Source organism: Malus domestica, chromosome 10 (genome assembly GCF_042453785.1).
Source record: "Malus domestica chromosome 10, GDT2T_hap1".
Classification (NCBI taxonomy): domain Eukaryota; kingdom Viridiplantae; phylum Streptophyta; class Magnoliopsida; order Rosales; family Rosaceae; genus Malus; species Malus domestica.
Window position 1 is genome coordinate 18,006,388 of NC_091670.1, and position 12,841 is coordinate 18,019,228.

The following is a 12,841-nucleotide window of genomic DNA, read 5'->3' on the forward strand; positions in this document are numbered from 1 at the left end:
TTATGGAGATCTTATGTACTTGTATTTGTTGAAGTTGCATGTATTGGGCACTATTATTTTTCTTCTGTTGGGTGATAGAGTTTAAATCAAGCTACATTTGCAAATTAAACCCAATTCTATTAGCAGGTAATAGAAACAAAACAATTGTCAATTTTTTTTAAGATTCATAATATACATGGCAAAAATATGCTCCAATTAACCCATATCATGAGATTTGTAGCATTACTCTATTACACAATGGCAAAAATTTGTAGTCCTAGTCTAAGCAAACACAAATCTGGTGAACAGTATTGTTTTTCTTATCCTGCTTCTTAGTCCGAGACTGCACCAAACGCTTCACTAAGTTAGTCCAGCTTAGTCCAGTCTAAGCCAGTCCAGCTTAGTCCCGGCAGCTAGTCCAGTCCGAGACAGTCCGGCGCAACAAACGCACCCTTAGATTCCAACACTTCTCTCCAAAGGTTAAGCTTCGCATTTACCCCTTCCTGAGTTTCATCTATCAACATTATATCGTCTGCGAAAAACATATACCAAGGAATATCATCTTGAATATGTCTCATTAACATATCCATTACCAATGCAAAAAAGGTAAGGACTTAAGGATGAGCCTTGATGTAACCCTACAATTATGGGGAAACTTTCAGTCTGTCCTTCATGAATTCTTACGGTAGTCTTTGCTCTATCATACATATCCTTTATAGCTTGGATATATGCTACTAGTACTCTTTTCTTCTCTAAAATCCTCCAAGGAGTGTCTCTTGGGACCCTATCATACGCTTTTTCCAAATCTATAAAGACCATGTGCAAATCATTTTTCCTATCTCTATATCTTTCCATCAATCTTCATAAGAGATAGATTGCCTCCACGGTTGAGCGCCCTGGCATGAACCCGAATTGGTTGTCCAAAACCCGTGTCTCTTGCCTCAATCTATGCTCAATGACTCTCTCCCAGAGTTTCATTGTACGACTCATTAGCTTAATACCCCTATAGTTCATGCAATTTTGTATGTCACCTTTATTCTTGTAGATAGGCACCAAAGTGCTCTTTTGTTACTCATTTGGCATCTTCTTTGTTTTCAAAATCCTATTGAAAAGGTATGTGAATCATGCTATACCCATCTTTCTCAAGACTTTCCACACTTTGATCGGTATATCATTTGGGCCCACTGCTTTTCTATGCTTCATCTTTTTCAAAGCTACAACCACTTATTCCTTCCTGATTCGGTGGTAAAAGGCGTAGTTTCTACACTCTTCTGAGTTACTCATTGAAAAAATTATGAAAATAACCTCTCCATCTGTCTTTGATCGTGTTCTCTGTAGCAAGAACATTTTCATCCTCATCCTTGATGCACCTCACTTGGTTTAGGTCCCTTGTCTTCTTTTCCCTTGCTCTAGCTAGTTTATAGATATCCAACTCTCCTTCTGGTATCTAGTCGCTTATACATATCGTCATAAACCGCTAGCTTAGCTTCTTTCACAGCTTTCTTCACCTCCTGCTTCGCTATTCTATACCTTTCACCATTTTCATCGATCCTATCCTTGTATAGGGCTTTACAACATTCCTTCTTAGCCTTTACCTTTGTTTGTACCTCCTCATTCCACCACCAAGATTCCTTTTGGTGTGGAGCAAAGCCCTTGGACTCTCCTACTACCTCTTTTGCTACGATGTTGATTAGCCAAGCTTTCTTCCGGTATAACTTTGCAATCCTTACAAGTTATACGATCCCCTTTCCTCATTATAAGAAAATCTATTACTAGTTTTGCCCACCCACTCTTGTAGGTGATCACATGTTCTTCTCTCTTCTTAAAGAAGGTGTTGGCTTAGAATTTATCATATAAAAAAAAAGGTCGTACCCAGTGCACAAGGCTCCCGCTTTATGCAGGGTCTGGGAGAGGTGAATATCGGCTAGCCTTACCTCCATTTATGGAGAGGCTACTCCCAAGTCTCAAACTCGAGATCTACTGCTTATGGGCGAAGGCACTTGCCATCGCACCAAGATGGCTTCCCCATCCTCGTTTCTCTCCCCAAAACCATGGCCACCATGAAAACCTCCATAGTTGCTTGTCTCCTTGCCCACGTGTCCCTTGAAATCTCCTCCTATAAATACCTTCTCAGTCTGAGCAATTCCTTGCACCAAGTCTCCAAGATCTTCCCAAAATTTCTCCTTCAAACTCGTATCCAATCATACTTGAGGTGCGTATGCACTAATCACATTGATGAGTTCTTGTCCTATTACAATCTTGATTGCCATAATTCTATCTCCTACCCTCTTGACATCTACAACATCTTGTGTCAAGGTCTTGTCCACGATGATGCCAACACCGTTTCTCCTTCTATTTGTGCTCGAATACCAAAGTTTAAAACCTGAGTTTTCTAGATCTTTTTCCTTAAAACCAACCCACTTAGTTTCTTGTAGGCACATAATACTTATCTTTCTCCTCACCATAACTTCCACTGCTTCCATAGATTTTCCCGTTAAGGTCCCTATATTCCACATTCCTAAACGCATTCTACTCTCTTGAACTCTACCCTTCTGTCCTAGCTTCTTCACCCTCCCCGGTTTAATAGGATCAAAGTACTTCTTTTGTGTGTCCTGTGTAAAGTTGATAGAAGCATATGTTTCCAAACAACTTTGAGTGGAGTCGTTCAAAAAGAAGTTTCTATGACCCCTTTGCTCATTTAACACTGCATCCGGGTGCCGATGGAGATATAGCGACCCTTGCTCACTTATCACTGTGCTCGGGCCACACAGCGCGCCACTTACCGGTGACGCCCTAGCTTTAACGCGATTTCGTTATGGATTCATTTTTATAAGGATTCGACGTAACCTAGGAGTGCCAGTTGTCGACTACCTGACGCCCTCCCCCTCCTCCTTTATCCGGGGCTTGGGACCGGCAATGTAAGATAAACTTACATAGGCAGAGTTCCATAAATGCACTACAAAATGTAAAAAGTTTTGAATTCATTGTAAACCTGATAGAACATATAAACTCCAATCAGTTAAAAGTAACTAATTAACGTTCAAAAATATAAAAGCAAGCAAAAACAGGTCACAAACAAACATAGATTTCAATTGGCATCTATATTTACCTTCTAAGAAGACGAAAACAAACATAGATGTCTTCAATATCTAAGTCAACCTTTAACTTAATATACTTCCTGAGAAGCTCAGAGAAGCTGTATACAGCTTCAATCCAGCTATCAGAACTTGAATCCAGAGGATGTTAAGATTCCAAAATAGTATTTCTCAGAATGGTGGATAAATTTTGACTTGACCCTGATTTGTAATACAACTCAGCAAAAACATTTAACACCATGCACTTGCCGGATTTGAACTCATCAACCCACCCAGGAGGACTTCCAATCCAAAGTTTGTCGTCCAAAGCAGGATCACTCGGTCCCGAATGATCCTTGTTACTCGGACCTAATAATGCCGGAGGCTTTTATGCAGGAGTGCCTATGGAAGCACTTGAAGATACGTCATTTTTCCTGTGTGCAGGAAGCTGCCCAAGTATGTCAACTCTCAGTTCTTGAGGCAATTGTTGCAACACTGAGGTATCTACTTGGCTTAAAGATGACGGCATTATATCAGTGTTTCCAAGACCTGATGTAGAAACTACCTCATAACAGTACCCTCCCACAGAAGAAGGAATTGCTCATTTTTCTACTACTGTATGCTGCATCACATAAGGAGAGATACCAATTATATAGCTATGGAAGTCCAAAACGTGGACATCTAATAGACAACTAGAAAAAAAAAAGATTCTTAATAACAATATATTTTTTCTGGAATAAAAACATAGGCATCGAAAGAAGAGGCGCCTAGGGTTTTCTGGTTGGCCGCCGTCTGCTGCTGCTTCTTCTTGGAGTTACTGTTCGAAGAGTTGGAATTGAAGCTCCGCTTGTAATTGGATCGCTGGCCGGACGAGCCGGCAGAGTGAGACGAATTCAAACTCATTTCTTCGGAGGAAAGAGTGTTGGAGAAGCTGTTGGTGGATTTTAGATTTTATCATTCAAATGAAGCGGCAAAATTAGAAACTGTATTTGTATGTTTGGTGGGAGTCGTCGGTAACCGCTTTTTTTTAACAGTGAAGACCCGGCCTGGTTCCCGGTTTTTTTTTACTCTTTTTAATTTTTTGGACTTCTTTATTTTTTTTAAGGTCAATAACAATGCTGCTCTAATTTTCACGTGATTGTGTTTCATGTACATCTAAATATTAGTTATAGACGTGAAACTATCAACACAACATGAGTCCACAAACGAGAGGCTTGTTTAATTTGAGACCGTTTATGTGGGATACACTTGCATGTCAATCTCAATACACTTTTTCGATGAAATAAATTTTATTAAAAGCACAATAATTTTTACAAAAAATTCAAGTGCTTGCCAGAAAATACACTTCTTATTTTTGTAACCTATGAGCATTTTGAAGGTTTATGGTTATTTGAAAATATTTTTTCTCCATATACGAGATTTGTTTGTAGCTCAATTAGTTAAAATTCACCCAAGTTAGAGGTGTTGTGAACAATTCCCTCGTCTTTAAATATCACAAATAATTTTTTTTTTAAAGTAAACAATTGTTTTTAGCAATTTTGTACTATGAGGGAAGGGGATATTCCATGTGAGTTGAATCGAAAATCTCTCACTTACAAGTGAAGAAGAATACCACTATATCACAATACTATTGGTAAAAAGAAAGTAAACAGTTGTTGCAAATTGGGGTGGTCAGGAACGAATTATGACATGCCCCGACCCCGATGTCCTCGTATACCAAGATGGGCACGTGTTGGCCAACACCTGAGGGTGACGAAGCCATTTCAAACATGCATACAAATAAAATATGTAATTAGAAAGAAATATGTCAATGCGGAAACATGTTCAAAGCATAAAACTAATTAAGAATAATGTGAAAGAACTATTATAAAAAGGTACGAACAAAGGAATGGGTCTTACACTGAGAAGACTCGAAGGTACCTATGCGAAAGTTCCTTGACGCATGGGATCGAATGCCTAACTCTTGAAGGGGGCGTAAAACAAAGGGGGAGTGGACCAAAGTTTATAATAATAATACTAATAATAAGAAAACTATTTTCTTTCTGAACATACTAAACCCCTGTTTTGAAAACACATATATAATACTACATAATAGGTTTTTTGAAAAACTCTAGCATGCTATGAAAAACATTCGTAAAACATGTACGTGTAAACCAGTGCTCAGTAATGGTAATATAGTCGCCCGAAGGCAAATCCATAAAATATCTGTAAATCACATTAATGATGTACTCGAGTAGGGGTATTATAGTCGCCCGAAAGCATAACATATCCATCACTCGAAGGTGAAGCTATATGACACTGGGTTATGTCAGTGAAGAAACATGGTAAATGCCATCACCCGAAGGTGAAGCTGTACGACTCTGGGTTACGCTAGAGAAGAAACATATACATAACACATCGACACTAGTTGTGACTAATGAAGCTGTTCGACACTGGTTTCGCTAGTGAAGCTGGGGGTATGTCATAAATATCCTCAACTGTGTCCTATGGCCATAGACGTCTACATACTCATGTTGTGTGTATGTGATGTATGATAACCAACTAGATAAGCACCGAAAACATATCTCAAAAACTCGTATTAAATCACCGGAGCTCAAAACCTCTAAGCCTCATCTCATAAATCCATGATAAATCATACTCGTAAATCCATAGATTTTCATATACGAAAATCCAATAACTCATAACCTTTCGTAAAACGTAAATTCGATAAATCATAAATAATGCATAAAATGTATAATCATGAAATCATGCTTTTCTTGAATGCAAGCCTTATATTTTGTAAAAACATGCAATTTAAGTTGGGGTCCACTCATAGATATTCCATTGTCGGGGAGCCGCTCAAACTAGAGAGGCTGATGTCATTTCCAACCAACGCACCTAAACACAAATAGAGACCATTTAATAAAACTTTACTAAAACAATAGAATTTAGGAAAATAGACTACAGATTCAAAATCGGCACGTCGAGAAACCTAAAGAAAGACCTCGGGTTCCCCTACGCGTCGAAATGGTTTACCAGAAAATTCGTCGGTGCCGCCATCCACAGCGGCCGGAGCACCGTACCTTGGTGGAGGCTCGTGTGCTCCACGCACACCCACGCGCGGGCCACACAGCGACCCTAGAAACTAGGATTAGGTCCGGGTCGAGTCGGATCTAGGTTTTGGGTTGTTGGGTTGGGCCTGGTTTTGGGTTGAGGTTAATGGGTCATGGATTTGGGCCGGATCTCGAATCGGGTTTGGGCTGGATTATTGAATTAGGTCTGGTTATTGGGTTAGGCCAAGTTATGGGTTGTGAGTCGGGTTTAACCCGTTTGGGTTCGCGGGTCGCCAGATTCAGGAAAAATTGCTGGGAAATTTTCGAGCTCCTTTTAGCTTCAAATCTCAACTAAAATTCACCATTTAAAAACCAAAATGAAGCTAGGAGGGTAGGAATTCGAGTTATACAGTTTTGGTTCTCAGTCGTGGTCGGAAAAAGGCTTGCAAGGTCGCAGGTCTATCACCAGATAACTGAGTTAAGCTTCATGGGTGTTTTCTACATCTATTTCCCTCTAAACCAAGTACAAGGGTCAAAGCCAGGACTAGATCATTTTTAAAAGAAGCATTGGGATGGTCTCGAGGCTTACCTTGACTGAGATCATGGAGAACTTGTTGAATTCCATGGCAACTCGTCGGGAAGAAAAAATGCACATTGACATCGAAAGAGAGAGTAAGGTCATAGAGAGGTGAGAGAGGGAGGAGGGAGGGTCCACAGATGGTGGTGGTGCTCGCCGGAGATGCGGTGGTGAGTGGTTGTGTGTGTTCGTGCTTAAAGAGATGGAAAGAATAATGAGAGGGAGAGTTTAAGATAAGAGAGGTGAAGGAAAGGGTTCTAGAAAGAGATGAGTCACAGGAGGAGAAAAAAAGGATACCCCAAAAATGGGGAGAAAATCTACCATGTGTCGCCACCCTAATGGTCCATGATGGAGAAATATCTCCAAATGGAAAATTACCAAAATGCCTTTATTCTTCTGAATCCTGTAAAATCTTCGTTTTAGCTTCAAATTCAATTCCGCTTACGCCCACACATCCGTAACACTGAGTACTACAAGGATACACATGGAAAATAGCCTTATGCGACACAACATGGTAGTCAGCAAAAGTCAACGTTTTTTTCCTCGAAGGGCATTTTGGTAATTTCATGTTTTAAAATGATAAAAACCGAAATATTTGGGGACGAGTCGTTACAAATTAGGCCAATCCGTTAATCAGATGCCATTTTTGGAGCAAACCCTTATTCAACCGTGGAAAGAAGTTTGGTGGCCTATTTTGAAGCCCAAATAAAGAATCCAAAGCGAATCTGGCTTGTTAGAAGACCAAGTGCATAATGGGAAAGGAATTGGAATTCCTAGCCTAATTTGGAGGAGCCAAACAAAGAAAAATGTTCAAAACCTTAGCTTAATGCTTAGGACCACACTACTACAATATTAGCTTTAAGTGTCGGATGATGGTGGCGGTTTAACGAGTCATTCTGTCGGATAAAAGATATCTGACACAAAATTTATTTAGTGTCGGATAAAATCAACTTTCTGTCGTATATAACCGACAGTAATTACTGCCGGATATTACTGTCGTATAAAACCGACACAAAATATTCTTAAACCGTCAAAATTTTGAATATTTTTAAAATTATTTTTTTTTATACTTTGGCGGTTTAGAGGTCACGGTGTCGGTTACAAACCGACAGAACGTTACTACTTTATTATTTTAGCATTCTAGCCGTTATTATTTGAATTTTCTGTCGGTTAAAACCGACAGAAAGTTAATAGTTTATTATTTGTATTCTCTCCTTCATCTTCAACCCACAGTCTTCATCTTCAAAAGTTTTTCAGATTTCTTCATCTTCAAAATTTTTTCAGATTTCTTCATCTTCAACCCGCAATCATCATCTTCAATCTTCAATCATTTTCCACTCTTCATCATCAATCTTTTTGTTCTCTTCATCTCATCTCACAGTAAGTTTTTCATTTCTTTTACTTTCATACTTTTTATTTATTTCTTCATCAAGCACTTCAACTTATTCTTCTCTTCATCTCATAGTAAGTTTTTCATTTTCTTTTGCTTCCATACTTTTATCTTCTATTTGTTTCTTCATCAAGCACTTCATGGCTTATTTTTATTTTATGATTTGATTTTGCAGGAGCTTTATTTAGGTGGTTGATTACATAAAGTGTAGATCGATGATAGAATTCTTCAATAATTCAGGTTTTATTACTAAACTTCTTTTATGTTTAAATTGTTTGTTTAACTAGTAAGATAAATTAGGAATATTTGTGTTCCATTACCTTATTTGATTACTTATTTAGAGATTTTAATTTAATTAGTAATATAAATTAGGAATATTTGTGTTCCATTACTTTATTTGATTTACTTAAATTGTTATAAAGAAATTGAGATAAATATTATTTGTGAATATTTATGTTAAATTGACAATATTTAATATAACATAAATTGGTAATATTTAGTAATATAGGTATATATTATGTTAACTAATTTAATATTTCACTCTAGTTGCTATGAGGATATACAAAACTTAAATTTAATAAATAATAAAGAGTGTAGATAAACATATGTTTTTGTTAACCTTTTATTGCTTTTTTAATTTGTTTTACTGTGATAGGTGTTGGAAATTAAATTGCAATTGTGATTGTTCAAGGTTGAAAGATAGGGATTGAAATTTCTAATAGTTATGCCTACATGATAGGGATTGAAAGATTGTAGGCATCTTAGTTTCAACGTAATATTTGCTCCCGTACAGTGGTAAAACATAGAAAAGAGTTGGTTGACAATATCGCGAAATTTGGAAGCGTATACAGATGGAATTAATTTGTTTTTGGATCAAGCAGTTGCGAATGGTGTTGGCCCCAATAAGTTTAGATGTCCTTGCAAAAGATGTTGTAATCGATATACTTTTGTTAGAAAAACTATTGTCGAACATCTTGTGTTGTATGATATGGATAAAGATTACAAAAATGCTTCGTGGCGACATCATGGGGAATCTTTCATGGGAGAGCAAAATATTGAGATTGAAGAAGAAGGTGTTGGGCCATCTATTGAAACAGGAGATCAGTTGACTGGTATTCATGATGTTCTTAATGATGTATTTGTCCAACCATTAACGGAAGAAGGTATTGGGCCGTTTACTGAGCCCCTTTCTAGGGAAGGGCGTCCAAAAGAGGTCGAGACTTCTTTTAAGATGCTTAAAGAGGCAGATCAGGATTTGTGGCCAGGTTGTAAGGAATTTAAAAAATTGGAGGCAGTTGTAAGATTGTATCGGATTAAATGTTTAGCAAGAATGCCGGACGGGATCTTCACCACGTTACTCGAGTTAATTAAAAAAATGTTGTCTGATGGAGATTGTTTGCCTGAATCTTGTTATAAGGCAAAAAAACTTATAAATGACTTGGGTCTGACGTATGTGAAGATTGATGCGTGTCCCAATAATTGCATGATTTATTGGAAAGAAACTGCAGAGTTGACCGCATGCTCAGTTTGTGGTGAATCAAGATATAAAAATGTCAATGAAGATGATGGCTCTAGAAAATAAATCGCAGCTAAGGTTATGTGGTATTTTCCTTTAAAACCACGATTGCAGCGATTGTATATGTCGAAGCATACGGCTAAGCACATGAGGTGGCACGCAACTGAATGTCCTAAGGATGGGTTTATGAGACATCCTTCAGATTCTCCAGCATGGAAGCATTTGGATAATTTATATCCGGAGTTTGGATTAGAAATTCGAAATATCCGATTGGGGTTGGCAAGCGATGGATTTAATCCTTTTGGAAAAATGAGGCAAGACCATAGCACATGGCCTGTGGTGCTTTCAGTTTACAATTTACCTCCTTAGATGTGTATGAAGCAACCGAATTTGTTGTTGTCTCTGTTAATACCAGGACCACGCAGCCCCGGTAAAGAGATTGATGTGTACATGCGTCCATTGATTGATGAGTTGAATGAGTTGTGGGAAGTGGGCACTTCTACTTATGATGCGTATTCCAACCAAAATTTTACGATGAAGGCTGCCGTCTTATGGACTATAAGTGATTTTCCGGCTTATGGAATGTTATCAGGATGGAGTAAACATGGATATAAAGCATGTCCACATTGCATGCATGATAAAGAATCTATTTACTTTCCGGCGAGTCGTAAGATTTGCTATTTAGGGCATCGACGCTTTCTTCCTGCTGATCATAGGTTTCGAAGGCAAACCACGACGTTTAATGGTCGACGAGAGCATCGTAGTGCACCAAGGCAGTGGACTGGTTTACAATGTCTTGAAGAACTTTGTACTTTGAGATTTACTTTTGGAAAACCAAAGAAAGATACTTCAGTTGGGCAACGTAGAAAACGAACTTAGAGCAGTACAAGTAATAAGAGTCAGTGGAAGAAGAAATCTATTTTTTATGAACTACCTTATTGGAGGCATTTGTTGATTAGACACAATCTTGATGTTATGCATATTGAAAAAAATATATGCGACAATATAGTGGGAACATTGTTAGATATGGATAAAAAGTCTAAGGATGGATTGGCTGTACGTGCAGATCTTGAAATCTTGAACATAAGACATGGACAACATCCACGTAGGGAAGGAAATAGAACATTTCGACCTCCAGCATTGTTCACGTTGAAAAGAGAAGAAAAAACTGCATTTTGTGAAGTGTTGTCTACTATTCGGGTTCCCGATGGTTATTCATCAAATTTGTCACGATGTGTGCATGTGAATGATAGAAAAATACATGGATTGAAAAGCCACGATTGCCATGTTTTAATGCAGCAGTTACTCCCGCTTGCAATACGTGCGGTTTTGCCTAAATCTGTTAGTATGATATTATTAGAGTTGAGTGCAATTTTCAGACAATTGTGTAGCAAGAAGGAGTCCAAGGAAGGTTTCAAGCAATTGAATTCAAGAATTGCCTTGACATTATGTCAATTGGAGAAGATATTCCCGCCTGCATTTTTTGATGTAATGATGCACCTCCCAGTTCACTTAGCAGAAGAAGCAGCTATTGCATGGCCTGTTCCATATAGATGGATGTATCCAATTGAACGGTAATTAACTAATCTTTATAAAATTTGTTAATTTATAATGATAATTTAATTAGTAATTATAATAATTTGTGTTTTGTATTATAATTATAGGTATTTGCAAACACTGAAACGTTATGTTCGTAATATGGGTTATCCTGAAGGTTCTATTGCTGAAGCATATTTGGTGGATGAGTGCTTGTCCTTTTGTTCCTTGTATCTTAGAGATGTCGAGTCTCGTCGCACTCGTAGAGGTCGAAATGAAGATGGTATTGGACGTGGAGTATCTGGTAGGTTATCAATATTTTACTCCAAAGGATGTTATATGGGTTCAGGAGAAAATGTGGAGCTTGAGTTAAATGTTCTTGATCAATGCCACAGATACATTCTAAATAATTGTGATGAGGTCAGCCCATTTAGAAGGTAAGAACATCTAGTCATACGTCTTAATGTTTTATCAATTTTATTTATTTTGAAAAATTAGTTAAGCATATTTGGATCTGATTGGCTAGGCAACATGAGGAATTCTTGAAAAATCAACATCGTCGAGCAAGGCTGACAATGCGACAAATCAAGGAACTAAGCAAGAAGGAATTTCCATAATGGTTTAGGCAACATGTGAGTTAATATAACAGTCACATTATTACTTTTTTTATATTTTAATTATGATGTGTTTATATTTGTCATGTCAACTTATATGCTTTTACTTATTACAGATGAATTCAAGATGTCATGCTAATGACAACTTGATATCTGAAGATTTGCGTTGGCTAGCCAATTATCCTAGTAGGGTTGTGACGAAATATAAAAGTCACATTATTCATGGGTTCAGATTTCGTACAAAATCTGTGGATGATAAACATAAGAATCAAAATTGTGGCGTCTTTGTACCTGCAAATGTCCCTGGTGCAATTGGGCAAGTGAATTGTTATGGCAGAGTCATAAACATGTTTGAGGTTAGATATTGTGGCCCTACCGAAGCAGGAGACAGAGGTCGAGCTGTGATATTGTTTAAGTGCGAATGGGTTAATAGTGAAAGTCCAAGAGGTATGAAGACCGATCAATATGGATTTACTTTAGTAAACTTCAATCGATTGGGATTTAAAGAGGATCCTTTCATATTAGCTTCACAAGCATTACAAGCATTTTATGTGGAGGACACAATTGAAAAAGATTGGCATGTTGTTGTTCGAATGCAACCGAGAGATTTATTTGACGTATTGGAGGATAATGATGCACTTGATGATTATGCCATACCTGATTTGGATGATCGTTTACTTGACAATGAAAATTTGCAAACAAGGGTTGGCGTGGAAGAGACTCCTTTTCACGAAGTATTACCGTTGCCTACCCAGTTCCCTGAATTTGTCAATGCCGCCGATGACATAACAGAAGATGAAATGGAATAGTTTTATAATTTACTTTATGCTTTTTAAGAAATAATTAGACTATATTTATATTTGTGTGGTGATTTTCATTTAAAATATTTTAGTTTATGTGGTAAAATTTTAAATGTTATTGAAAAACACATAGTTTCATTTTTTTTTTTTACTCACGTCCCTGTCGGATATAACCGACAGTGAGAGAAAAAAAAATTTGGGCGGGATTTTCCCCGCGCCTTTGACTCAAAAAAATTAAAGGCGCACAACCAGCGAGGAGGAAAAATTTGTGGCGGTTCTTTCCGACAGAAAATAGTAGGTTGTCGGATATAACCGACACTAGT

The 12,841-nt window shown here is 37.7% G+C and overlaps 1 protein-coding gene across 1 annotated transcript; it reads left to right on the forward strand.

Annotated features, from left to right (window-relative positions):
• The first annotated feature begins 9,040 nt into the window (after window positions 1–9,040).
• LOC139188585 (uncharacterized) lies at window positions 9,041–12,527 on the forward strand. Its single transcript, XM_070806196.1, has 5 exons — window positions 9,041–9,317; window positions 9,984–10,166; window positions 10,635–11,142; window positions 11,233–11,524; window positions 11,835–12,527. Exons 1-5 carry the CDS (start codon window positions 9,041–9,043, stop codon window positions 12,525–12,527), a joined length of 1,953 nt encoding a protein of 650 aa, XP_070662297.1.
• The last annotated feature ends 314 nt before the right edge of the window (window positions 12,528–12,841 follow it).

Excerpts from the sequence above, each read along its gene's own strand:
- LOC139188585 (XM_070806196.1), top strand. The coding sequence starts at position 9,041 with ATGGATAAAGATTACAAAAATGCTTCGTGGCGACATCATGGGGAATCT. Across the intron at positions 11,143-11,232 it reads TGGATGTATCCAATTGAACG|GTATTTGCAAACACTGAAAC; the intron begins GTAATTAACTAA and ends TTATAATTATAG. Across the intron at positions 11,525-11,834 it reads TTCTAAATAATTGTGATGAG|ATGAATTCAAGATGTCATGC; the intron begins GTCAGCCCATTT and ends TACTTATTACAG.